This window comes from Pristiophorus japonicus, chromosome 19 (assembly GCF_044704955.1).
Source record: "Pristiophorus japonicus isolate sPriJap1 chromosome 19, sPriJap1.hap1, whole genome shotgun sequence".
Lineage (NCBI taxonomy): Eukaryota > Metazoa > Chordata > Chondrichthyes > Pristiophoridae > Pristiophorus > Pristiophorus japonicus.
The window spans coordinates 3,093,690-3,121,474 of record NC_091995.1 but is presented as its reverse complement, the minus strand read 5'-3'; the positions used below and the strand labels follow the sequence as shown (position 1 = coordinate 3,121,474).

Here is a 27,785-nt window from a genome sequence, read left to right as displayed (position 1 = left end):
GCACAGTCTCAGAATAAGGGGCCACCCATTTAAAACAGAGATGAGGAGAAATTTCTTCTCTAAGGGTGGTGAATCTTTGGAATTCTCTGCCCCAGAGAGCTGTGCAGGCTGGGTGGTTGAATATATTTAAGGTGGGGGCACATGGGAGTGCAGGTCCACAGGTCCCTGAAGGTAGCAGACCAAGTAGATAAGGTGGTTAAGAAAGCATATGGAATACTTGCCTTTATTAGTCGAGGCATAGGATACAAGAGCAGGGAGGTTATGCTTGAACTGTATAAAACACTGGTAAGGCTGCAGCTGGAGTTCTGGTCAGCGCATTACAGGTTGGCGATCAGTAACTAGTGGGGTGCCGCCAGGGATCAGTGCTGGGACCCCAACTATTTACAATCTGTATTAACTATTTGGATAAAGGGACCGAGTGTAACGTAGCCAAGTTTGCTGATGATACAAAGATGGGAGGAAAAGCAATGAGAGAGGACACAACATCTGGAAAAGGACAGACAGGCTCAGTGAGTGGGCAAAAATTTGGCAGATGGAGTATAATGTTGAAAAGTGTGAGGTCATGCACTTTGGCAGAAAAAAATCAAAGAGCAAGTTATTATTTAAACGGAGAAAGATTGCAAAGTGCTGCAGTACAGCGGGACCTGGGGGTACTTGTGCATGAAACACAAAAGGTTAGTATGCAGGTACAGCAAGTGATCAGGAAGGCCAATGGAATCTTGGCCTTTATTGCAAAGGGGATGGAGTATAAAAGCAGGGAAGTCTTGCTACAATTATACAGGGTATTGGTGAGGCCACACCTGGAGTACTGCATGCAGTTTTGGTTTCCATATTTACAAAAGGATATACTTGCTTTGGAGGCAGTTCAGAGAAGGTTCACTCGGTTGATTTTGGAGATGAGGGGGTTGACTTATGAGGAACGGTTGAGGAGGTTGGGCCTCTACTCATTGGAATTCAGAAGAATGAGAGGTGGTCTTATCGAAACGTATAAGATTATGAGGGGGCTCGACAAGGTGGATGCAGAGAGGATGTTTCCACTGATGGGGGAGACTAGAACTAGGGGGCATAATCTTAGAATAAGGGGCCGCCCATTTAAAACTGAGATGAGGAGGAATTTCTTCTCTCAGAGGGTTGTTAATCTGTGGAATTCACTGCCTCAGAGAGCTGTGGAAGCTGGAACATTGAATAAATTTAAGACAGAGATAGACAGTTTCTTAACCGATAAGGGAATAAGGGGTTATGGGGAGCGGGCAGGGAAGTGGAGCTGAGTCCATGATCGGATCAGCCATGATGGTATTAAATGGCGGAGCAGGCTCGAGGGGCCGAATGGCCGACTCCTGCTCCTATTTCTTATGTTCTTATGTTATGTTCTCCTCAGTCGACGATCACGATCCAAACTTCCAGAACGACCAGCAGAGCCGGCGAATGCCCCTCCATGCAGCGGCACAGAAAGGCTTCCTGGAGATCTGCCACATTCTGCTGCAGGTAAGAGCTGGCACCTGCTCAAACCAACACACTGCTTCGGTCCCAACTGCAGCACACCACACCACCACCACCATTATCATCGTCACCATTATCATCGTCATGGCCAGTCCCTCAGAATCGAGGAAGACTTGCTTCCACTCTAAACCTGAGTCCTTAGGTGACTGAACAGTCCAATACGAGAACCACAGTCCCTGTCACAGGTGGGACAGACAGTGGTTGAGGGAAGGGGAGGGTGGGACTGGTTTGCCGCACGCTCCTTCCGCTGCCTGCGCTTGGTTTCTGCATGCTCTCGGCGACGAGACTCGAGGTGCTCAGCGCCCTCCCGGATGTAATTCCTCCACTTAGGGCGCACTGGTCTTTGGCCCAGGGACTCCCAGGTGTCGGTGGGGATGTTGCACTTTATCAGGGAGGCTTTGAAGGTGTTTAGGAACAACGGATGTGAAGGCTTAAGAGAGGGTGAAGAAAAGATTTACAGCAATGGTTACAGCAATGAGGGACTTCGGTGATGGGGATAGACTGGAGAAGCTGGGCTTGTTAAAACATCACTGTTGCCCGGGCTGTGGCTACTTCTGTACGGCGGTAAGTGCATTCATTCCCCGAGCCCAGCCACTCTTAAGGCTCAATTTCCCCCAGTACTTGCGCTGGTTTTTTTTTTTTTGGAGCAGGCTGCTCTTTTTGGCCTAACTTAAAATCCCCAGTTTCCCCGATCAAGTTGCAGTGAGTTACGAATTTTTTTAGGTCAGTTTTTTTTTTCAGCCAAAGGGGGCGAAATCTACCAGCTGCACCAGTTCTGGCCATTTCGGGACGTTTGGCCAGCTGAGAGTTACACCAGTTGTGCTTAGCCCAGCGTATGTGGCCTCTCTTGATAAACTTTCCCGAGAGTTAAGGAAATCAGCGCAGCAGGTCACCGGAAAGCTGTCCAGTCCCATTCTCAGAGAGCCAGAGGGAGCGAGGGAGCCAGAGGGAGGTCCTGCTGCAACTGTACAGGGTATTGGTGAGGCCGCACCTGGAGTACTGCGTGCAGTTTTGGTCACCTTACTTAAGGAAGGATATACTGGCTTTGGAGGGGGTACAGAGACGATTCACTCGGCTGATTCCGGAGATGAGGGGGTTACCTTATGATGATAGATTGAGTAGACTGGGTCTTTACTCATTGGAGTTCAGAAGGATGAGGGGTGATCTTATAGAAACATTTAAAATAATGAAAGGGATAGACAAGATAGAGGCAGAGAGGTTGTTTCCACTGGTCGGGGAGACTAGAACTAGGGGGCACAGCCTCAAAATACGGGGGAGCCAATTTAAAACCGAGTTGAGAAGGAATTTCTTCTCCCAGAGGGTTGTGAATCTGTGGAATTCTCTGCCCAAGGAAGCAGTTGAGGCTAGCTTATTGAATGTATTCAAATCACAGATAGATAGATTTTTAACCAATAAGGGAATTAAGGGTTACGGGGAGCGGGCGGGTAAGTGGAGCTGAGTCCATGGCCAGATCAGCCATGATCTTGTTGAATGGTGGAGCAGGCTCGAGGGGGCGAGATGGCCTACTCCTGTTCCTAATTCTTCTGTTCTTATGTTCTCAGAGCAGAGAAGCCTGAGAGGAGATTTGACGGAGGTATTCAAAATCAGCAGACTCGAGGGGCTGAATGGCCCACTCCTGCTCCTAATTCTTGTGTCGTTTTTAAAGTGCGGTGCCCGGAATTGGACGCGATACTCCGGCTGGGGCCGAGCCACTCTTGTATGAAGGTTCAGCATAACTTGCTGGCCTTTGTACGACTTGCCTCCAGGGATGTAGTCCAGCTGCTCGTGTCTCTCCCGGGTAAGAATCGAGGGGCCGAATGGCCGACTGCTGCTCCTACTTCTTGTGTTCTTGCTCTCAGGCCGGCGCGACTGTCGATGTGTGCGACAAGCTTCAGAGGACTCCGCTGATGGAGGCCATCATGAACAACCATTACGACGTTGTTAAGTTGCTGTCCAAGCACGGAGCCTGTGTCTTCCACAAGGTGAGTGTTCGCCGGTGGGAAGGTGTTTCCAAACACTTGCCCGACTCGCTTGGTTTGACCTGCTGGGATCTTGCAAAATAGCATTGAAATTTGGGCTGGGTTTGCTCATTTCGGGGCGGTAATGGGGGCGGGGCAGTAACATAGCAACATTGAAAATAGGAGTACGCCATTCGGCCCCTTGAGCCTGCTCCGCCATTCAACACGATCATGGACTCATGTCCACTTCCCTGCCCGCTCTCTATAACCCTTTACTCCCGAATCGCTCCAAAATCTGTCTCCGCATTAAATATATTCAATGACCCAGCCTGTCTGTCTTCCTCCCTCGCTCTCGCCCCCTCCCTCCCTCGCTCTCGCCCCCTCCCTCCCTCGCTCTCGCCCCCTCCCTCCCTCGCTCTCGCCCCCTCCCTCCCTCGCTCTCGCCCCCTCCCTCCCTCGCTCTCGCCCCCTCCCTCCCTCGCCCCCTCCCTCCCTCGCCCTCGCCCTCCCTCGCTCTCGCCCCCTCCCTCCCTCACCCTCCCTCGCTCTCGCCCTCCCTCCCTCGCCCTCCTTCGCTCTCGCTCCCTCGCTCTCACCCTCCCTCGCTCTCGCCCCCTCCCTCCCTCGCCCTCCCTCGCTCTCGCCCCCTCCCTCCCTCGCTCTCGCTCTCGCCCTCCCTCGCTCTCGCTCCCTCGCCCTCGCCCTCCCTCGCTCTCGCCCCCTCCCTCCCTCGCCCTCCCTCGCTCTCGCCCCCTCCCTCCCTCGCCCTCCTTCGCTCTCGCTCCCTCGCTCTCGCCCTCCCTCGCTCTCGCCCTCGCCCTCCCTCGCCCTCGCCCTCCCTCGCTCTCGCCCCCTCCCTCCCTCGCCCTCCCTCGCCCTCGCCCTCCCTCGCTCGCTCTCGCCCTCCCTCGCTCTCGCCCTCCCTCGCTCTCGCCCTCCCTCGCTCTCGCCCTCCCTCGCTCTCGCCCTCCCTCGCTCTCGCCCTCCCTCGCTCTCGCCCTCCCTCGCTCTCGCCCTCCCTCGCTCTCGCCCTCCCTCGCTCTCGCCCTCCCTCGCTCTCGCCCTCCCTCGCTCTCGCCCTCCCTCGCTCTCGCCCTCCCTCGCTCTCGCCCTCCCTCGCTCTCGCCCTCCCTCGCTCTCGCCCTCCCTCGCTCTCGCCCTCCCTCGCTCTCGCCCTCCCTCGCTCTCGCCCTCTCCTCCCTCGCTCTCGCCCTCCCTCGCTCTCGCCCTCTCCTCCCTCGCTCTCGCCCTCTCCTCCCTCGCTCTCGCCCTCTCCTCCCTCGCTCTCGCCCTCTCCTCCCTCGCTCTCGCCCTCTCCTCCCTCGCGCTCGCCCTCTCCTCCCTCGCGCTCGCCCTCCCTCGCGCTCGCCCTCCCTCGCGCTCGCCCTCCCTCGCGCTCGCCCTCCCTCGCGCTCGCCCTCCCTCGCGCTCGCCCTCCCTCGCGCTCGCCCTCCCTCGCGCTCGCCCTCCCTCGCGCTCGCCCTCCCTCGCGCTCGCCCTCCCTCGCGCTCGCCCTCCCTCGCGCTCGCCCTCCCTCGCGCTCGCCCTCCCTCGCGCTCGCCCTCCCTCGCGCTCGCCCTCCCTCGCGCTCGCCCTCCCTCGCGCTCGCCCTCCCTCGCGCTCGCCCTCCCTCGCGCTCGCCCTCCCTCGCGCTCGCCCTCCCTCGCGCTCGCCCTCCCTCGCGCTCGCCCTCCCTCGCGCTCGCCCTCCCTCGCGCTCGCCCTCCCTCGCGCTCGCCCTCTCCCTCCCTCGCTCTCTCCCATAGAAACATAGAAAATAGGTGCAGTAGTAGGCCATTCGCCCCTTCGAGCCTGCACCACCATTCAATAAGATCATGGCTGATCATTCCCTCAGTACCCCTTTCCTGCTTTCTCTCCATACCCCTTGATCCCTTTAGCTGTAAGGGTCATATCTCTTGAATATATCCAATGAACTGGCATCAACAAATCTCTGTGGTAGTGAATTCCACAGGTTAACAACTCTCTGAGTGAAGGAAGTTTCTCCTCATCTCAGTCCTAAATGGCCTACCCCTTATCCTAAGTCTATGTCCCTTGGTTCTGGACTCCCCAACATCGGGAATATTTTTCCCACATCTAACCTGTCCAGTCCCGTCAGAATCTTACCTTTCTACGAGATCCCCACTCATCCTTCTAAACTCCAGTGTATAAAGGCCCAGTTGATCCAGTCTCTCCTTATATGTCAGTCCAGCCATCCCTGGAATCAGTCTGGTGAACCGTCGCTGCACTTCCTCAATAGCAAGAACGTCCTTCCTCAGATTAGAAAACCAAAACTGAACACAATATTCCAGGTGGGGCCTCACCAAGGCCCTGTACAATTGCAGTAAGACCTCCCTGCTCCTCTACTCAAATCCTCTAGCAATGAAGGCCAACATGTCATTTGCCGCCTTCACCGCCTGTTGTACCTGCATGCCAACTTTCAATGACTGATGAACCATGACACCCAGGTCTCGTTGCACCTCCCCTTTTCCTAATCTGTCACCATTCAGATAATATTCTGCCTTTGTGCTTTTGTCACCAAAGTGGATAACCTCACATTTATCCACATTATACTGCATCTGCCATGCATTTGCCCACTCACCTAACCTATCCAAATCACCCTGCAGCCTCTTAGCATCCTCCTCACATCTCACACTGCCACCCAGTTTAGTGTCATCTGCAAACTTGGAGATATTACACTCAATTCCTTCATCAAAATCATTAATGTGTATTGTAAAGAGCTGTGGTCCCAGCACTGAACCCTGCGGCACTCCACTAGTCACTGCCTCCCATTCCGAAAAGGACCCGTTTATCCCGACTCTCTGCTTCCTGTCTGCCAACCAGTTCTCTATCCACATCAGTATATTACCCCCAATACCATGTGCTTTGATTTTGCACACCAATCTCTTATGTGGGACCTTGTCAAAGGCCTTTTGAAAGTCCAAATACACCACATCCACTGGTTCTCCCTTGTCCACTCTACTAGTTACATCCTCAAAAAATTCTAGAAGATTTGTCGAGCATGATTTCCCTTTCATAAATCCATGCTGACTTGGACCGATCCTGTCACTGCTTTCCAAATGCGCTGCAATTTCATCTTTAATAATTGATTCCAACATTTTCCCCACCACTGATGTCAGGCTAACTGGTCTATAATTACCTGTTTTCTCTCTCTCTTTTTAAAAAGTGGTGTTACATTAGTTACCCTCCAGTCCATAGGAACTAATCCAGAGTCGATAGACTGTTGGTAAATGACCACCAATGCATCCACTATTTCTAGGACCACTTCCTTAAGTACTCTGGGATGCAGACTATCAGGCCCCGGGGATTTATCGGCCTTCAATCGCATCAATTTCCCCAATACAATTTCCCGCCTAATAAGGATATCCTTCAGTTTCTCCTTCTCACTAGACCCTCGGTCCCCTAGTACGTCCGGAAGGTTATTTGTGTCTTCCTTCGTGAAGACAGAACCAAAGTATTTGTTCAATTGGTCTGCCATTTCTATGTTCCCCCTTATAAATTCACCTGAGTCCGACTGCAAGGGACCTACGTTTGTCTTCACTAATCTTTTTCTCTTCACATATCAATAGAAGCTTTTGCAGTCAGTTTTTATGTTCCCGGCAAGCTTCCTCTCATACTATATTTCCCCCCTCCTAATTAAACCCTTTGTCCTCCTCTGCTGAATTATAAATTTCTCCCAGTCCTCAGGTTTGCTGCTTTTTCTGGCCAATTTATATGCCTCTTCCTTGGATTTAACACTATCCTTAATTTCCCTTGTTAGCCACAGTTGAGCCACCTTCCCCGCTTTATTTTTGCTCCAGACAGGGATGTACAATTGTTGAAGTTCATCCATGTGATCTATAAATGTTTGGCATTGCCTATCCACTGTCAACCCTTTAAGTATCACTCGACAGTCTATTCTAGCCAATTCACGCCTCATGCTGTCGAAGTTAGCTTTCCTTAAGTTCAGGATCCTAGTCTCTGAATTAACTGTGTCACTCTCCATCTTAATGAAGAATTCTACCATATTATGGTCACTCTTCCCCAAGGGGCCTCGCACAACAAGATTGCTAATTAGTTCCTTCTCATTACACATCACCCAGTCTAGGGTGGCCAGCCCTCTAGTTTGTTCTTCGACATATTGGTCAAGAAAACCATCCCTAATACACCCCAGGAAATCCTCCTCCACCGCATTGCTATCAGTTTGGTTAGCCCAATCAATATGTAAATTAAAGTCGCCCATGATAACTGCTGTACCTTTATTGCACACATCCCTTATTTCTTGTTTGATGCTGTCCCCAACCTCACTACTACTGTTTGGTGGCCTGTACACAACTCCCACTAGCGTTTTCTGCCCTTTGGTATTCCGTAGCTCCGCCCATACAGATTCCACATCATCCAAGCCAATGTCCTTCCTTACTATTGCATTAATTTCCTCTTTAACCAGCAATGCCACCCCACCTCCTTTTCCTTTCTGTCTATCCTTCCTAAATGTTGAATACCCTGGATGTTGAGTTCCCAGCCTTGGTCACCCTGGAGCCATGTCTCTGTGATGCCAATCACATCGTATCCGTTAACTGCTATCTGCGCAGTTAATTCATCCACCTTATTCCGAATACTCCTCGCATTGAGGCACAGAGCCTTCAGGTTTGTCTTTTCAACACACTTTGCCCCTTTTAAAATTTTGCTGTAATGTGGCCCTTTTTGTTTTTTGCCTTGGGTTTCTCTGCCCTCCACTTTTACTATTCTCCTTTCTATCTTTTGCCTCTGTCTCCCTGCATAGGTTCCCATCCCCCTGCCATATTAGTTTAAATCCTCCCCAACAGCACTAGCAAACACTCCCCCTAGGACATCGGTTCCGGTCCTGCCCAGGTGCAGACCGTCCAGTTTGTACTGGTCCCACCTCCCCCAGAACCGGTTCCAATGCCCCAGGAATTTGAATCCCTCCCTGCTGCACCACTGCTCAAGCCACGTATTCATCTGAGCTATCCTGCGATTCCTACTCTGACTAGCACGTGGCACTGGTAGCAATCCTGAGATTACTACTTTTGAGGTCCTATTTTTAATTTAACTCCTAGCTCCCTAAATTCATCTTGTAGGATCTCATCCCGTTTTTTACCTATATCGTTGGTACCTATATGCACCACAACAACTGGCTGTTCACTCTCCCTTTTCAGAATGTCCTGCACCCGCTCCGAGACATCCTTGACCCTTGCACCAGGGAGGCAACATACAACCTGGAGTCTTGGTTGCGGCCGCAGAAACGCCTATCTATTCCCCTTACAATTGAATCCCCTATCACTATCGCTCTCCCACTCTTTTTCCTGCCCTCCTGTGCAGCAGAGCCAGCCATGGTGCCATGAACTTGGCTGCTGCTGCCCTCCCCTGATGAGTTATCCCCCTCAACGGTACCCAAAGCAGTGTATCTGTTTTGCAGGGGGATGACCACAGGGGACCCCTGCACTACCTTCCTTGCACTACTCTTGTTGGTCACCCGTTCCCTATCTGGCTGTGGACCCTTTACCTGTGGTGTGACCAACTCGCTAAACGTGCTATTCACGTCATTCTCAGCATCGTGGATGCTCCAGAGTTCATCCACCCGCAGCTCCAGCGCCGCAACGTGGTCCGTCAGGAGCTGGAGGCGGATACACTTCCCGCACACGTAGTCGTCAGGGACACCGGAAGCGTCCCTGAGTTCCCACATGGTACAGGAGGAGCATATCACGTGACCGAGCTCTCTTGCCATGACTTAACCCTTGGATTAACTTAATTGGGCAACAACAATGCTATAAACGGTTGCTTACTGATGAAGAAAGAAAAAGAAAAACTGCTTCCCGATCACCAGCCAATCACTTACCCCCTTGGCTGTGACGTCACCTTTCGATTTCTTTCTACTACTTTTGTGCCTTTTCCCTGTAGCTGCACAAGCTCCGCCTTTATCGGCCTCGGACGCTGGGCCTTTTTATAGGCCTCTCCATGCACCTCCCGAGTCTCTCGCCGACACACCACGAACTCCCGACAACTCTCGGACGCTGGGCCTTTTTATAGGCCTCTCCATGCACCTCCCGAGTCTCTCGCCGACACACCACGAACTCCCGACGACTCTCGACTCTGGGGAACTGACTAAGAAGCAGCTAAGTGTAGATTGATAGCTGTGTTTTGCCTGAACAACAACACTTCAAAAAGCACTTGCATTGGCTGTAAAGCTCTTTGGATCATCCTGGGGTCGTGAAAGGCGTTCTATAAATGGACCGTCTTTCTCTTTAGTCACACACCTTGTGATCTAGGGTTGCAGTGTGTAGAGTCTGGCTGTAGACGTGACCAATCATCATCATCATCATAGGCAGTCCTTCGGCATCGAGGAAGACTTGCTTCCGCTCTATAAAAGTGAGTTCTCAGCTGACTGAACAGTCCAATACGAGAATTACAGTCCCTGTCACAGGTGGGACAGACAGTGGTTGAGGGAAGGGGAGGGTGGGACTGGTTTGCTGCACGCTCCTTCCGCTGCCTGCGCTTGCTTTCTGCATGCTCTCGGCGACGAGACTCGAGGTGCTCAGCGCCCTCCCGGATGCACTTCCTCCACTTAGGGCGGACTGGTCTTTGGCCAGGGACTCCCAGGTGTCGGTGGGGATGTTGCACTTTATCAGGGAGACTTTGAGGGTGTCCCTTGTAACGTTTCCTCTGCCCTCCTTGGGCTCGTTTGCTGTGAAGGAGTTCCGAGTAGAGCGCTTGCTTTGGGGAGTCTCGTGTCGGGGCATGCGGACAATGTGGCCCTGCCCAGCGGAGCTGATCGAGTGTGGTCAGTGCTTCGATGCTGGGGATGTTGGGCCTGGTCGAGGACGCTAACGTTGGTGCGTCTGTCCCCCCAGGAAGCACAGGATGTAACTGCACAGCGCAGGAAGTGGGAGGCCGATTTTCTGTAAATGTATTTAAATGCGTTGCTAAAGGTGAGATCTGCTGTCGTTTACCTCGCAGGAATTGGACGCTTCATCGTGTCTGCACCATGCTGCGAAGAATGGGAGTGTCCAAATGGTACAGTTCTTGCTGGCTACGGGACAAGTGGACCTGAACACACAGGTGAGAGAATATTGTAATGCAGAAGAACAGTGAGTGTGTGCGTGTGTGTCAGTCAAACGGCAACTGCCTAACCCACAACCTCTATCTCATCATCATCACAGGCAGTCCCTCGGAATCGAGGAAGACTTGCTTCCACTCTTAACGTGAGTCCTCAGGTGGCTGAGCAGTCCAATACGAGAACCACAGTCCCTGTCACAGTTGGGACAGATAGTGGTTGAGGGAAGGGGAGGGTGGGACTGGTTTGCCGCACGCTCCTTCCGCTGCCTGCGCTTGGTTTCTGCATGCTCTCGGCGACGAGACTCGAGGAGCTCAGCGCCCTCCCGGATGCACTCCCTCCACTTAGGGCGGACTGGTCTTTGGCCAGGGACTCCCAGGTGTCGGTGGGGATGTTAGACTTTATCAGCGAGGCTTTGAGGGTGTCCCTTGTAACGTTTCCTCTGCCCACCTTTGGCTCGTTTGCCGTGAAGGAGTTCCGAGTCGAGCGCTTGCTTTGGGTGTCTCGTGTCTGGCTTGCAGAACGATGTGGCCCTGCCTAGAAGGGCAGCGGGTGCATGGGAACAGCATCACCTCCAATTCCCCCTCCGAGTCACACACCATCCCGACTTGGAAGTATGTCAGCTGTTCCTTCATCGTCGCTGGTCATAATCCTGGAACTCCCTCCCTCACAGCACTGGGAGCACCTTCACCACACGGACTGCAGCGGTTCAAGAACACAAGAAATAGGAGCAGGAGTCGGTCCTATGGCCCCTCAAGCCTGCTCCGCCATTTAATACGATCATGGCTCATTGTCGACCTCAACTCCACTTTCCCGCCCGATCTCCATATCCGTTGTTTCTCCTAGACTCCAAAAATCTATCTATCTCAGCCTTGAATATATTGAGAGACTCAGCATCCACAACCCTCTGCGGCAGAGAATTGCAAAGATTCACAACCCTCTGAGAGAAGAAATTCCTCCTCATCTCAGTCCTAAATGGCCTACCCCTTCTCCTGAGACGGTGCCTCCTAGTTCTAGACGCTCCAGCCAGGGGAAACAACCTCTCAGCATCTACCCTGTCAATCCCCTTCAGGATCTTGTATCTTTCACTGAGATCACCGCTCATTCTTCTAAACTCCAGAGTCGAGGCCCATTCTACACAATCTCACATCATAAGACAGCTCTCTCATCCCAGGAATCAGCCAAGTGAACCTCTGGTACCGTCTCCAAGGCAAGTATATCCTTCCTTAGATAAGGAGACCCAAACTGTGCACAGTACTCCAGGTGTGGTCTCACCAAGGCCCCGTACAATTGTAGCAAGACTTCCTCACTCTTATACTCCAACCTCCTTGTGCACAGTACTCCACTTCACCACCAGCTCAAGGGGCAATTAGGGGCGGGCAATAAATGCCGGCCTTGCCAGCGACGCCCACATCCAATGAAGGAATACGTTTGAAAACAAATCAAACGTTTGACACTCTCGATTCAAGACCTCTGAGCTTGCTGAAGCAGATCAGATTTTGGGTTGAAAAGTGATGATGGACATGTGTTTAATGGAGCCGGGGTCTTAAGGAAACAGACTTGGTAAATCAGCCAGGCTTCCCAGTGACATGCGTGAGGATGTAAACATCCCGCGTGTGGGCAGAATTCAACTCAATTGTGATGCCGCCTAGAAGACACCCATCATCATAGGCGATCCCTCGAAACGAGGATGACTTGCTTCCACGCCGAAAAAAAAAGGATGAGTTCACGGGTGTTTCGATGAAGGACCGGAATATTCCAGATCCCGAACTACATCTTGAAGGGTGGAAGATGCCTGAGCCCGGATTGTTTTAACGTGTGGTGACCGTCACACATCAGCCACCACACGGGCTTGACAGAGCTCGGCCTTTATTCAGTGGCAAGGGTTAACCAGGACGGCTGGAGACCTGCTCTGCTGCACGGACCCAGTGCGCTCACATATCGCAGTGTGGGCTGACCCGTGCTGCATTTGGGCCCTCGGCTCTTCTGGGGCCCCGAACTCTCGCCTCTCCTCAGCTCCGATCATGGCTGATCATGGACCTCAATTCCACTTTCCTGCCCGGTCCCCGTACCCCTTGATTCCCTCAGTGGCCAAAAATCTATATCCTGCAGCTGGACTCTTCATGATTTTAAACAGCTCTATCAAATCTCCTTCTCTGCTCTCAGGAGAACAAACCCGATTTTCTCCAGTCTAATCACACAAAGAAAACAGAAGATAGTGAATTATTTTCGCCCTGCTCCAATTATTCTCTACCCCAGACTACACCTGGTCTTAAGAACTTAAGAAATAGGAGCAGGAGTGAGCCATTCGGCCCCTCTAGCCTGCTCTGCCATTCATTGAGATCATGGCTGATCTTCGACCTCAACTCCACTTTCCCTGCACACTCCCCATATCCCTTGATTCCCTTAATATTCAAAAATCTAGCGATCTCTGTCTTGAATATACACAAAGACTGAGCCTCCACAGCCCTCTGGGGTAGAGAATTCCAAAGATTCACCACCCTCTGAGTGAAGAAATTTCTCCTCATCTCAGTCCTAAATGGCCGACCCCTTATTCTGAAACTGTGTAACCCCTGGTTCTAGACTCCCCAGCCCGGGGGGAAACATCCTCCCTGCATCTACCCTGTCACGCCCTGTAAGAATTTTCCACGTTTCAATGAGATCCCCTCTCATTCTTCTAAACTCTGGAGAATATCGGCCTAGTCTACTCAATCTCTCCTCATCGGACAATCCCCCCCCATCCCAGGAATCAGTCCAGTATCTCGGGATATCTGGCACCTGTGGGATGTATTCAGGAGAGAGGAGGAACAATGTCGGTTCCTTCCACTCCGTTTTTAAGGAAAGAACGGGGGCTGTTTTGTTTGGGGAACGAGACTGAATACAGATGTGACTCTGTTAGGTTGTGACGAGATGCAGAACCTGGGGGCACGTGAAGTCCGATTTGTCCTGAAAAGTGGAACTTGTAAAATCATCCCCCTTGTTCAACAACAACCGGGATTTATATAGCGCCTTTAACGTAGTGAAACGTTCCCAAGGTGCTTCACAGGAGGATTATACGATAAAAATTTGACACCGAGCCACAGAAGTAGAAATTACGGCAGGTGACCAAAAGAGGGAGGTTTTAAGGCGCGTCTTGAAGGAGGAAAGTGAGTTAGAGAGGTTTAGGGAGGGAGTTCCAGAGCTTGGGGTCCAGGCAGCTGAAGGCACGGCCACCGATGGTGGAGCGATTATAATCAGGGATGGTCAGGAGGGCAGAATTCGAGGAGCGCAGACATCTCATAAGAACATAAGAAATGGGAGCAGGAGTAGGCCATACGGCCCCTCGAGCCTGCTCCGCCATTTAATACCATCATGGCTGATCCGATCATGGACTCAGCTCCACTTCCCTGCCCGCTCCCCATAAACCCTTATTCCCTTATCGGTTAAGAAACTGTCCATCTCTGTCTGAAATTTATTCAATGTCCCGGCTTCCACAGCTCTCTGAGGCAGCGAATTCCACAGATTTACAACCCTCTGAGAGAAGAAATTCCTCCTCATCTCAGTTTTAAATGGGTGGCCCCTTATTCTAAGACCATGCCCCCTAGTTCTAGTCTCCCCCATCAGTGGAAACATCCTCTCTGCATCCACCTTGTTAAGTCCCCTCATAATCTTATAGGTTTTGATAAGATCACCTCTCATTCTTCTGGCGGGGGGGGGCGTTGTGGGGCTGGAGGAGATGACAGAGATAGGGAGGGGCAAGGGATTTGTAAACCAGGGGTAGAATTTTGAAATCGAGGCGTTGTTTAACCGGGAGCCAATGTAGGTCGGTGAGCACAGGGGTGATGGGTGAGGGGGACTTGGTGCGAGTTAGGACACGGGGCTGCCAAGTTTTGGATCATCTCTGGTTTAGGAGGGTAGAATGTGGGAAGCCAGCCAGGTGTGTGTTGGAATTGACAGCAAATGCGTGGATGAGGGTTTCAGTACAGTTAATATCGGAGATAGTTGTGGTTACATTTTCCCCAATTGTTTAATCATCGAAGTTTACAGCACGGAAGGAGGCCATTTCAGCCCATCGTGTCCGTGCCGGCCGACCAAGAGCTACCCAGCCTAATCCCACTTTCCAGCTCTCGGTCCGTAGCTCTGTGGGTTACATCACTTCAGGTGCACATCCAGGTACTTTTTAAATGTGGTGAGGGTTTCTGCCTCTACCACCCTTTCAGGCAGTGAGTTCCAGACCCCCACCTCCCTCTGGGTGAAGACATTTCCCCTCAAATCCCCTCTAAACCTCCCCCCAATTACTTTAAATTTATGACTGTTGGTTGTTGATCCCTCTAAGGGAAATAGGCCCTTGCTATCCACTATATCCAGGTCCCTCATAATTGTATACACCTCAATCAGGTCTCCCCTCAGCCTCAAATTCAAGGAAAACAAATCCAGCCTATCCAATCTTTCCTCATAGCTAAAATTCTCCAGTCCTGGCAACATCCTGGTAAATCTCCTCTGTACCCTCTCCAGTGCAATCACATCTTTCCTGTAATGCGGTGACCAGAACTGCACGCAATACTCCAGCTGTGGCCTAACCAGTGTTTTATACAGTTCAAGCATAACCTCCCCCCCCCCCCCCCGCTTTTGTATTCTATGCCTTGGCTAATAAAGGCAAGTATTCCGTATGCCTTCTTAACCACCTTATCTACCTGGCCTGCTGCCTTCAGGGATCTGTGGACCTGCACTCCAAGGTCCCTCTGTTCCTCTACACTTCTCAGTGTCCTCCCATTTAATGTGTATTCCCTTTCCTTGTTAGCCCTCCCCCAAATGCATTCCCTCTCACTTATCCGGATTGAATTCCATTTGCCACTGCTCTGCCCACCTGACCAGTTCATCGATATCTTCCTGCATTCCGCAACTTTTTTCTTCATTATCAACCACACGGCCGATTTAGTGTCATTTGCAAACTTCTCAATCATATCCCAACATTCAAGTCTAGATCATTGATATATACCACAAAAAACAAGGGACCCAGTACTGAGCCTTGCGGAACCCCACTGGATACAGCCTTCCAGTCACAAAAACACCCATCAACCATTACCCTTTGCTTCCTGCCTCTGAGCCAATTTTGGATCCAACTTGCCACTTTGCCCTGGATCCCATGGGCTTTTACTTTTGTGACCAGTCTGCCATGTGGGACCTTATCAAAAGCTTTGCTAAAATCCATATACACTACATCATACACACTGCCCTCATCGAGCCTCCTGGTTACCTCCTCGAAAAATTCAATCATGTTAGTCAAACACGATCTTCCCTTAACAAATCGGTGCTGACTGTCCTTGATTAATCCGTGTCTTTCTAAGTGAAGATTTATCCTGTCCTTCAGGATTTTTTCCAATAATTTTTGCACCACTGTTAGGCTGACTGGCCTGTAATTACTCGGTCTATCCCTTTCTCCCTTTTTCAACAACGGCAGCACGTTAGCAGTCCTCCAGTCCCTCTGACACCACACCTGAAGCCAGAGAGGATTAGAAAATGATGGTCAAAGCCTCTGCTATTTCCTCTTTTGCTTCGCTTAACAGCCTGGGATACATTTCATCCGCGCCTGGGGACTTAGTCACTTTCAAAGCTGCTAAACCCCTTAATACCTCCTCGCTCACTATGTTTATTTCATCTAATATTTCACATTCCTCCTCCTCCTCCTCGATTGGTTAATGTCATGTATTTGCTTCATGGGTTCTTTGCTTAAGAATTCATAGCAACACATTGCTATTAAGAACTAGTTGGTTTATTAGCAAAAGGTTTAACAATCACACTCCACATTGCCAGTTCATCCACCAGGCTCACAACCACCTCCCCCAACGTGGATCCCCCGAACCCAACTGACTGGGGTTTTATTGAGTCTTGTGAACATCACGTGACTGGTTAAGCCACTCCCAACTCAACAGCTCTACAACTATTTTGTGTGAAACTATAATTCAAGTGCCCCCTTATTAAAGAGGCACTAAAACCGACAAATTAAACAAATTAAACTTTTGACGTTAATGGATTAACTTAAAATTTGATTTCCGGGGGTGATGATGCACTGATGCACTCCTTCACTCCGGCGCCCACCTCTCACGGAAGGCCGTGAGCGTACCGGTGGACACCGCGTGCTCCATTTCCAGGGACACGCTGGCTCGGATGTAACCGCGGAAGAGAGGCAGGCAGTCGGGCTGAACGACCCCTCGACCGCCCGCTGCCTGGACCGGCTGATGGTCCCCTTGGCCATGCCCAGGAGCAGTCCTACGAGGAGGCCTTCCGACCTGCCCGCTCCCCTCTGCACAGGGTGCCCAAAGATCAGGAGTGTGGGACTGAAGTGCAGCCAGAATTTGAGGAACAGCCCCTTCAAATATTGGAAGAGGGGCTGCCAACTCACACACTGTACCTACAGGTGGAACACGGACTCCTCCAGACCGCAGAAATTGCAGGCGGCCCTGGAGTCCGTGAACCGACTTAAAAACCGATTGCACGGGACTGCTCCGTGCAACACCCTCCAGGCCAAGTCCCCAATAAATAGAGGGAGGTCTCCCGCGTATAGAGATCACTCCATTGGGGACCCTCGTCTCCTCCGGACGGCAACATGGTACGCCATGGCGTGTCCGGACGGCAGACTGGAGAGTGTGCAGGAGCAGCCCGTACAGGAATCCCCTCCGCGCAGAACTGAAAGGCACGGAGGGGATTTCCAGGAGGAGGCTCAAGTTGTGAGGCGTCGGCTCCCGAGGGATTTGCCGCCGATGAGGAATTCAACAGCTCAACAACTCTTTTTGTAAAGGCTACTTGCACCTGGTATTCCCAGGCAGTCTCCCATCCAAGTACTAGCCAAGCCTAGCTCTGCTTAGCTTCAGGGATCAAAAGTTTTCAGACGAGTGTGGCCGTAGGCAAACCTGTGAGCATACTCACAGGCGCAGACATTACACTCCCCCCACACACCCAACACATTACCTTCAGACCCACACACACACACACCCACCACACTGCCCTCAAACCACGCTTCTCCCATTTAGAAAAGATTGACAACTGACTGGTTGTAGAACTTCCACCTCTACTCAATCGGTTAACACAATACTTGTAAGCCCTGAATATCAATGGGATCCTTCCCTTGTCAATTTCTTTGGTGAATCAGACGCTTTGTCTGTACCCCGAGATGTCTGCGCTCCTCTAATTCTGCCCTCCTGACCATCCCTGATTATAATCGCTCCACCATCGGCGGCCGTGCCTTCAGCTGCCTGGGCCCCAAGCTCTGGAACTCCCTCCCTAAACCTCTCCGCCTCTCCACCTCACTTTCCTCCTTCAACCCGCTCCTTAAAACCTCCCTCTTTGACCGAGCTTTTGGTCACCTGCCCTAATGGCCCAGAAATCCCGGTTTCTCCTTCCCGCGAGCGTTCGAAAGCCTGTTCCTGCTGCTCCCGCGCGAGTTCCCGGTCCTGACGCCTCCCCTGACTGCGCGTCGCAGCGCGTGCACGTCGGGACATGTGCAGGGCTGGAGTCACATGGCTCTGGGCAGCCAATCAGGTAACGTATATTCTCATTGCTAGTAATGGGTGTTTCGTAAGTCCGAAACTCCTATTACTATGAATGAGAAACACCCCCAAACACTACATAAAACATTAAAAAAACACCTCACATAAACACACGATAGAAATTAAAGTTGATAGAAATGTTTTGAAAAAAAAATTGCCGATTTTTAAAAAAAAGTTTTAATTGTGGTTTAAAATACAATTACCCGAGTGGGAAGGGTTTTTAACATAAATATGTATTTTTAAATGTTTTTGAAATGTTTTTAAACTCTTACGCTGGTAAAAGTCGGCGATGTATCTGCTTTCACCGGGCGCAAGAGTTTTAAGGACATTCGCTGGGCAAGAGGTGGGCAAACAGCCCAATCCCTGCCGTGGGAATGTTCTCGCTCCCGAGATGCGTGCGATCAGTCCAGCCAGAAACCTGACGGATCGGAAAAGCCGGTTTTCAGCGCGTGCACATTGCGGTGGCTTTTCCGATCCCGTTCCGGGTCCGTAGAAACTTCGTACGGACCTGGGGAAGTCGAGATTTCTGGGCCCACATCTCCTTCTGTCGCTCCTTGTCAAATTTTGTTCCATACTGCTCCTGTGAAGCACCTTGGGATGTCTTACGACCTGAAAGGCGCCATATAAATAAAAGTTGTTGTTGTACACCCGGGAATTGTTGCCGCCATTTGAACGGAGGTTACTGCTCAGTGGAGTTTGAAGTTCTCGTCTCAGCCCCAATCATCCTTCCCCCCCCCGCCCGCGCACACAGCTTGTCGAAATTGGGTTTCTTCACTGCCGTTACCCCGTGTGTTTTTTTTTTTCCCCCGTCCTCCAGGACAGCGGTGGTTGGACTCCGGTGATCTGGGCCGCAGAGCACAAACACATCGAGATTATCAAACTGCTCCTGGGCCGAGGGGCCAGTGTTGCCCTGAAGGACAATGTAAGTGACGGCTCCAGCCCTCGATACGTGCCAGGGGAGATCGTGGGCCAGTGAGATTGTCCTTGATGTATCCCCAGCACCTTGCGCTCTCATAACATAAGAAATAGGAGCAGGAGTAGGCCATTCGGCCCCTCAAGCCTGCTCCGCCATTCAATAAGATCGTGGCTGTTGTCATCTTGGCCTCAACTCCATCCATCATCATCGGGCGGTCCCTGGAGCCTGGAGGATTTGCTCCCACATGGGTTCACAGGTGTTTCAATGGAGGGCCCGATATTCCAGGCCTGAACTCCAATTGAAGGGTGGAAGATGCCTGAGCCTGGATTGTTTTAACGTGTGGTGACCGTCACACATCAGCCACCACACGGACTTGACAGAGCTCGGCCTTTATCCAGTGGCAAGGGTTAACCAGGACGGCTGGAGACCTGCTCTGCTGCACGGACCCAGTGCGCTCACATACCGCAGTGTGGGCTGACCCGTGCTGCCCCTGGGCCCTCGGCTCTTCTGGGCCCCGTACCCTCATTCACTGCACCTCCGCCCCGATCTCTCGCCGCTCCTCCGCCCCGATCTCTCGCCCCTCCTCCGCCCCGATCTCTGGCCGCTCCTCCGCCCCGATCTCTGGCCGCTCCTCCGCCCCGATCTCTGGCCGCTCCTCCGCCCCGATCTCTGGCCGCTCCTCCGCCCCGATCTCTGGCCGCTCCTCCGCCCCGATCTCTGGCCGCTCCTCCGCCCCGATCTCTGGCCGCTCCTCCGCCCCGATCTCTGGCCGCTCCTCCGCCCCGATCTCTGGCCGCTCCTCCGCCCCGATCTCTGGCCGCTCCTCCGCCCCGATCTCTCGCCGCTCCTCCGCCCCGATCTCTCGCCGCTCCTCCGCCCCGATCTCTCGCCGCTCCTCCGCCCCGATCTCTGGCCGCTCCTCCGCCCCGATCTCTGGCCGCTCCTCCGCCCCGATCTCTGGCCGCTCCTCCGCCCCGATCTCTGGCCGCTCCTCCGCCCCGATCTCTGGCCGCTCCTCCGCCCCGATCTCTGGCCGCTCCTCCGCCCCGATCTCTGGCCGCTCCTCCGCCCCGATCTCTCGCCGCTGATATTCATCCCTCAATCAACGTCACAAAAAGCTGCTCATTATTATAATTACTGTTTGTGGGAGCTTGCTGTGCGCGCATTTCCTACATTACAACAGTGACTACACTTCCAAAAAGTTGGATCCGGTGCTCGTGAAAAGCTCCATATCGACACTAATTTTTTTTAAATACAACTCCCAAGTTCAAATGAAGCCAAAACTGAAAAATAGACTTGGGGCAACATTTTAAAAAAATGCTTATTTGCAAATGCCTGTGCACGTGCACCCTATACTGTCGGGAAGTGACGGTTAATTATATGATTCGCAAATATAAAAGAAAAAGTTGTTTTTTTTTGTCATGCATGTCACAATGGAGATTTGCATACTTTAAGAGCTTCACAGAACTGAACAGTCCAATACGAGAACCACAGTCCCTGTCACAGGTGGGACAGACAGTGGTTGAGGGAAGGGGAGGGTGGGACTGGTTTGCCGCACGCTCCTTCCGCTGCCTGCGCTTGGTTTCTGCATGCTCTCGGCAATGAGACTCAAGGTGCTCAGCGCCCTCCCGGATGCACTTCCTCCACTTAGGGCGGACTGGTCTTTGGCCAGGGACTCCCAGGTGTCAGTGGGGATGTCGCACTTTATCAGGGAGGCTTTGAGGGTGTCCCGGTAACGTTTCCTCTGCCCACCTTTGGCTCATCTGCTGTGTAGGAGTGGATAAATGTGAGGTTATCCACTTTGGTGGCAAAAACAGGAAGGCAGATTATTATCTGAATGGTGACAGATTAGGAAAAGGGGAGGTGCAACGAGACCTGGGTGTCATGGTACATCAGTCATTGAAAGTTGGCATGCAGGTACAGCAGGTGGTTAAGAAAGCAAATGACATGCTGGCCTTTATAGCTGGGGGATTTGAGTATAGGAGCAGGGGGAGGTCTTACTGGAGTTGTACAGGGTCTTGGTGAGGCCTCACCTGGAATATTGTGTTCAGTTTTGGTCTCCTAATCTGAGGAAGGACATTCTTGCTATTGAGGGAGTGAAGCGAAAGTTCACCAGACTGATTCCCGGGATGGCGGGACAGACAGATCAAGAAAAACTGGATCAACTGGGCCTGTATTCACTGGAGTTCAGAAGAATGAGAAGGGATCTCATAGAAGCGTATAAAATTCTGACGGGGCTGGACAGGTTAGATGCAGGAAGAATGTTCCCGATGTTGGGGAAGTCCGGAACCAGGGGTCACAGTCTAAGGATGAGGAGAAACTTCTTCACTCAGAGAGTGGTTAACCTGTGGAATTCTCTACCACAGAAAGTTGTTGAGGCCAGTTCATTTGATATATTCAAAAGGGAGTTGGATGTGGCCCTTACGGCTAAAGGGATCAGGGGGTATGGAGAGAAAGCAGGAATGGGGTACTGAAGTTGCATGATCAGCCATGATCATGTTGAATGGTGATGCAGGCTCGAAGGGCCGAATGGCCTACTCCTGCATCTATGTTTCTATGTTTCTCCCCTCAGCCTCCTCTGTTCCAAAGACAACAAACCCCAGCCTGTCCAATCTTTCCTCACAGCTAAAATTCTCCAGTCTAAGTGACAGCCTCCTCAATCACCTCTGCACCCTCTCCACTGCGGGCTAACTATATGTGGGGTTTCCACGGCACAAGGGAAGGCAAGGGGTTTAAAGGCAGACGATGGGCCCTTGTGTTGGGTGAAGCACAGAAATGTCCTCCTTTGTCACCTTTTCACAAGAATACTAACCGTATTCTTATTTAAAGACTTCAACGTACGTTGTACACAATCACATCTATCGGCAATATAATTTTTAAAAAACCTATGTCTGCGCATTGCTTGTCCATACTGAGCATGGGGATTGTCTGGGTAAATTTGTTGGGCTGATTGGCCCGTGTCTGTGCGATAAAGTTCCATGTAATTCTCTGAAGCCGTGACTAAAAACCCCTCAAACAACCGCTCTCCTGCCCCTTGCCCGGGTCTGCCCGTTGCCCTCCGTAACATCGCCCGTCTCTGCCCCTGCCTCAGCTCATCCGCTGCTTAAACCCTCATCCCACGCCTTTGTTACCTCTAGACTTCACCATTCCAACGCACTCCTGGCTGGCCTCCCACATTCTACCCTACGTACACCAGAGGTGATCCAAAACACGGCAGCCCGTGTCCTAACTTGCACCAAGTCCTGCTCATTTCTTAGAGGGTTGTAAATCTGTGGAATTCGCTGCCTCAGAGAGCTGTGGAAGCTGGGACATTGAATAAATTTAAGACAGAGATAGACAGTTTCTGAACCGATAAGGGGATAAGGGGTTATGGGGAGCGGGCAGGGAAGTGGAGCTGAGTCCATGATCGGATCAGCCATGATCGTATTAAATGGCGGAGCAGGCTCGAGGGACCGTAAGGCCTCCTACTGCTCCTATTTCTTTTGTTCTTATGTAAGACGCTCCTTAAAACCTACCTCTTTGGCCGTGCTTTTGGTCACCTGCACTAATTTCTTCTTGTGCGTCTCGGTGTGAAATTGTTTTGTCCCAGCGTCTTGGGACGTTTAAAGGCGCTATGTGGATACAAGTTGTTGTTGTTGTCTAACGGCTCTGTGTTGCCTCCCCCCGGACAGGAAGAAAACATCTGCCTACACTGGGCGGCTTTCGCTGGGTCCTCCGATATCGCCGAGGTGCTCCTCAATGCCAGATGTGACCTACAGGCAGTCAACATGCACGGAGACACCCCGCTACACATCGCGTCTCGCGAGAACTTTTACGACTGCGTTATGTACGTATACGCGCCTGCCCCTGGCGCACATGTTTGTTCGTGAGATGCGGGGGCGGGGGGGCGTCACCGGCAAGGTCACAGTTCACCGCCCCTCCCTAAACCTCCCCGTTTTGTCGTGGTTCTCGACTTGACTGCTTCCAACGCTCTCCCGACCGTCCTCCCATTGGCCGTCCTCCCATTGGCCGTCCTCCATAAACTTCAGCTCCCCCCAAACTCAGCAGCTCCGTGTCCCAACTCGCACCCAGTCCCGCTCACCCATCACCCCCTGTGCTCACTGCCCCGTGTCCTAACTCGCACCGAGTCCCGCTCACCCATCACCCCCTGTGCTCACTGCCCCGTGTCCTAACTCGCACAGAGTATTGCTCACCCATCACCCCCTGTGCTCACTGACCCCGTGTCCTAACTCGCACCGAGTCCCGCTCACCCATCACCCCCTGTGCTCGCTGACCCGTGTCCTAACTCGCACCGAGTCCAGCTCACTCATCACCTCCTGTGCTCACTGCCCCGTGTCCTAACTCGCACCCAGCCCCACTCACCCATCACCCACTGTGCTCACTGCCCCGTGTCCTCACTCGCACCCAGCCCCACTCACCCATCACCCCCTGTGCTCACTGCCCCGTGTCCTAACTCGCACCCAGTCCCGCTCACCCATCACCCCCTGTGCTCGCTGACCCGTGTCCTAACTCGCACCAAGTCCCGCTCACCCATCACCCCCTGTGCTCACTGACCCGTGTCCTAACTCGCACCGAGTCCCGCTCACCCATCACCTCCTGTGCTCACTGCCCCGTGTCCTAACTCGCACCGAGTCCCACTCACCCATCACCCCCTGTGCTCACTGCCCTGTGTCCTAACTCGCACCGAGTCCCGCTCACCCATCACCCCGTGTCCTAACTCGCACCGAGTCCCGCTCACCCATCACCCCGTGTCCTAACTCGCACCGAGTCCCGCTCACCCATCACCCCGTGTCCTAACTCGCACCGAGTCCCGCTCACCCATCACCCCCTGTGCTCACTGCCCTGTGTCCTAACTCGCACCGAGTCCCGCTCACCCATCACCCCGTGTCCTAACTCGCACCGAGTCCCGCTCACCCATCACCCCGTGTCCTAACTCGCACCGAGTCCCGCTCACCCATCACCCCCTGTGCTCACTGCCCCGTGTCCTAACTCGCACCCAGTCCCGCTCACCTATCACCCCCTGTGCTCGCTGACCCGTGTCCTAACTCGCACCGAGTCCCACTCACCCATCACCCCTGTGCTCACTGACCCGTGTCCGAACTCGCACCCAGTCCCGCTCACCCATCACCCCCTGTGCTCACTGACCCGTGTCCTAACTCGCACCCAGTTCCACTCACCCATCACCCCCTGTGCTCGCTGACCTACATTGGCTCCCGGTTAAACAACGCCTTGCTTTCAAAATTCTCCCCCTTGTTTACAAATCCCTCCATGGCCCTCACCCCTCCCTATCTCTGTAATCTCCTCCAGCCCCACAACCCCCGAGATGTCTGCGCTCCTCTAATTCTGCCCTCCTGACCATTCCTGATTATAATCGCTCCACCATCGGTGGCCGTGCCTTCAGCTGCCTGGGCCCCAAGCTCTGGAACTCCCTCCCTAAACCTCTGCGCCTCTCTACCTCTCTCCTCCTCTCTCCTCCTTTAAAGACGCTCCTTAAAACCTCCCTCTTTATTCAAGCTTTTGTTGACTTGCGCTCAAATCTCCTACGTGAGCGTGGTGTCAAATTCTGTTTGATAACGCTACTGTGAGTATCTTGGAACGTTTTACTGTGTGAAAGGCACTATATAAATTCAAGTTATTTCATGACTGAGTGACCAGCTCGGTCACTGCAGAGAACTTTACGATTCAACTGTGTGGCGTGGAGCTGGGAATATGCATGGAGCAGGCCAGGTGACCCAACCAAACTCCCCAAACTTGCAACCTCATCGTTAAAAGTTACACTGCTCTGGGGGAAAAAGTCGGAAACTTTTTAAACCAGGTGTTTTTGTTTCATTCTTATTTCCCTGTTGCTCCAAGGCATTTGCTGATCTGATCGTTGTGATTTGAGAAAGCTGTATCTTAAGAGGTTTAAAATGTCACTTCCCATCTGTTTTTGATCTGAAAAGGGCTTTTATTTGTAAATTCTGTTCAGCGTTGCAAAGGGACTGAAGTCGGACCTGTGGAATATCATCGTCATAGGCAGTCCCTCGGAATCGAGAAAGACTTGCTTCCACTTTTAACATGAGTCCTAAGGTGGCTGAACAGTCCAATACAGGAACCACAGTCCCTGTCACAGGTGGGACAGACAGTGGTTGAGGGAAGGGGTGGGTGGGACAGGTTTGCCGCACGCTCCTTCCGCTGCCTGCGCTTGGTTTCTGCATGCTCTCGGCGATGAGACTCGAGGTGTTCAGTGCCCTCCCGGATGCACTCCCTCCACTTAGGGCGGACTGGTCTTTGGCCAGGGACTCCCAGGTGTCGGTGGGGATGTTGCACTTTTACCAGGGAGGCTTTGAGGGTGTCCTTGTACTCTGGTCTGGTGACTTCCAAGCATTAATACATAACCCAGAGATAGGGAGGGGCGAGGGCCACGGAGGGATTTGTAAACCAGGATGAGAATTTTGAAATCGAGGCGTTGATTAACCGGGAGCCAGTGTCGGTCAGCGAGCACAGGGGGTGATGGGTGAGTGGGACTTGGTGTGAGTTAGGACACGGGTCAGCGAGCACAGGGGGTGATGGGTGAGTGGGACTCGGTGCGAGTTAGGACACGGGGCAGTGAGCACAGGGGGTGATGGGTGAGCGGGACTCGGTGCGAGTTAGGACACGGGGCAGTGAGCACAGGGGGTGATGGGTGAGCGGGACTCGGTGCGAGTTAGGACACGGGGCAGTGAGCACAGAGGGTGATGGGTGAGTGGGACTGGGTGTGAGTTAGGACACGGGGCAGTGAGCACAGGGGGTGATGGGTGAGTGGGACTAGGTGCAAGTTAGGACACGGGCAGTGAGCACAGGGGGTGATAGGTGAGTGGGACTGGGTGTGAGTTAGGACACGGGGCAGTGAGCACAGAGGGTGATGGGTGAGTGGGACTAGGTGCGAGTTAGGACACGGGGCAGTGAGCACAGGGGGTGATGGGTGAGTGGGACTCGGTGCGAGTTAGGACTCGGGGCAGTGAGCACAGAGGGTGATGGGTGAGTGGGACTGGGTGTGAGTTAGGACACGGGTCAGTGAGCACAGGGGGTGATGGGTGAGTGGGACTCGGTGCGAGTTAGGACACGGGCAGTGAGCACAGGGGGTGATGGGTGAGTGGGACTCGGTGCGAGTTAGGACACGGGGCTGCCGAGTTTTGGATCACCTCTGGTTTACGTAGGGAAGAACATGGGAGGTCAGTCAAGAGTTTATGATTCAAGGAGTTGTTAGGGTAGATACAGATAAACTATTTCCTCTGGTGGGGGAGTCCAGAACAAGGGGCATAACCTTCAAATGAAAGCAAGGCTGTTCGTGGGTGAGGTGAGGAAGCACTTCTTCACGCAACGGGTCGTGGAAATCTGGAACTCGACCCCACAAAAAGCTGTTGGGCCTGGGGGTCGATTGGTAACTTCACAACAGATTGATCGATTTTTATTTGGCACGGGTAATTAAAAGATACGGAGCCAAGGCGGGTAAATCGAGTTGAGATACAGATCAGCCATGATTTAACTGAATGGCGGAACAGGCTCGAGCGGCTGAATGGATTCCTCCTGTTGCTATCAGAACATAAGAAATAGGAGCAGGAGCAGGAGTAGGCCATTCGGCCCCTCGAGCCTGCTCCGCCATTCAGTGAGATCATCGACCTCAACTCCACTTTCCTGCACTGTCCTGGTTCATTCCCTTAATATCTTAAATCGATCTCTGTCTTGAATATACTCAAAGACTGAGCCTCCACAGCTCTCTGGGGCAGAGAATTCCAAAGATTCACCACCCTCCGAGTGAAGAAGTTTCTCCTCATCTCAGTCCTAAATGGCCGACCCCTGAGTCTGAGACTGTGGCCCCTGGTTCTAGACTCCCCAGCCCGGGGGAAACATCCTCCCTGCATCTACCCTGTCAAGCTCTCTAAGGATTTTATATGTTCCAATGAGATCACCTCGAATTCTTCTAAACTCTAGAGGATATAGGCCTAGTCTACTCAATCTGTCCTCAGAGGACAATCCCCCCATCCCAGCAATCAGTCTGGTGAACCTTCGCTACACTCCCTCTATGGCAATATGAGACTATATGGGACAGGGAACATAAGAACATAAGAAATATGAGCAGGAGTAGGCTATTTGGCCCCATGAGCCTGATCCGTCATTCAATAAGATCATGGGTCAGCTCCACTTCCCTGCCCGCTCCCCATAACCCTTGACTCCCTTATCGTTCAAAAATTGGTCTATCTCTGCCTTAAATATATTCAATGTCCCAGCTTCCACAGCTCTCTGAGGCAGTGAATTCCACAGATTTACAACCCTCTGAGAGAAGAAATTCCTCCTCATCTCAGTTTTAAATGGGCGGCCCCATATTCTAAGATTATGCCCCCTAGTTCTAGTCTCCCCCATCAGTGGAAACATCCTCTCTGCATCCACCTTGTCAAGCCCCCCCATAATCTGATACGTTTCGATAAGATCACTTCTCATTCTTCTGAATTCCAATGAGTATAGGCCCAACCTGCTCAACCTTTCTTCATAAGACAACCCCTTCACTCCAGAATCAACCGAGTGAACCTTCTCTGAACAGCCTCCAATGCAAGTATATCCCTCCTTAAATATGGAGACCAAAACTGCACGCAGTACTCTAGGTGTGGTCTCGCCAATACCCTGTACAGTTGCAGCAGGACTTCCCGACTTTTATAGTCGACTAGAACTAGGGGGCATAATCTTCGAACTAGAAATAGAGGCATAATCTTCGAACTAGAACTAGGGGCATAATCTTCGAACTAGAAATAGAGGCATAATCTTCGAAGTAGAACTGGAGGGCATAATCTTCGAACTAGA

General features: G+C 52.3%; 1 protein-coding gene across 1 annotated transcript in view; it reads left to right on the top strand.

The window, feature by feature from the left end:
* The window catches only part of LOC139229626 (histone-lysine N-methyltransferase EHMT2-like), a 151,925-nt gene that overhangs the window by 97,419 nt on the left and 26,721 nt on the right, over window positions 1-27,785 (top strand). The window contains 5 exon segments of the mRNA XM_070861136.1: window positions 1,379-1,485; window positions 3,360-3,482; window positions 10,430-10,531; window positions 18,870-18,974; window positions 22,640-22,794. Of these exon segments, the coding sequence (XP_070717237.1) occupies window positions 1,379-1,485; window positions 3,360-3,482; window positions 10,430-10,531; window positions 18,870-18,974; window positions 22,640-22,794 (592 nt within the window).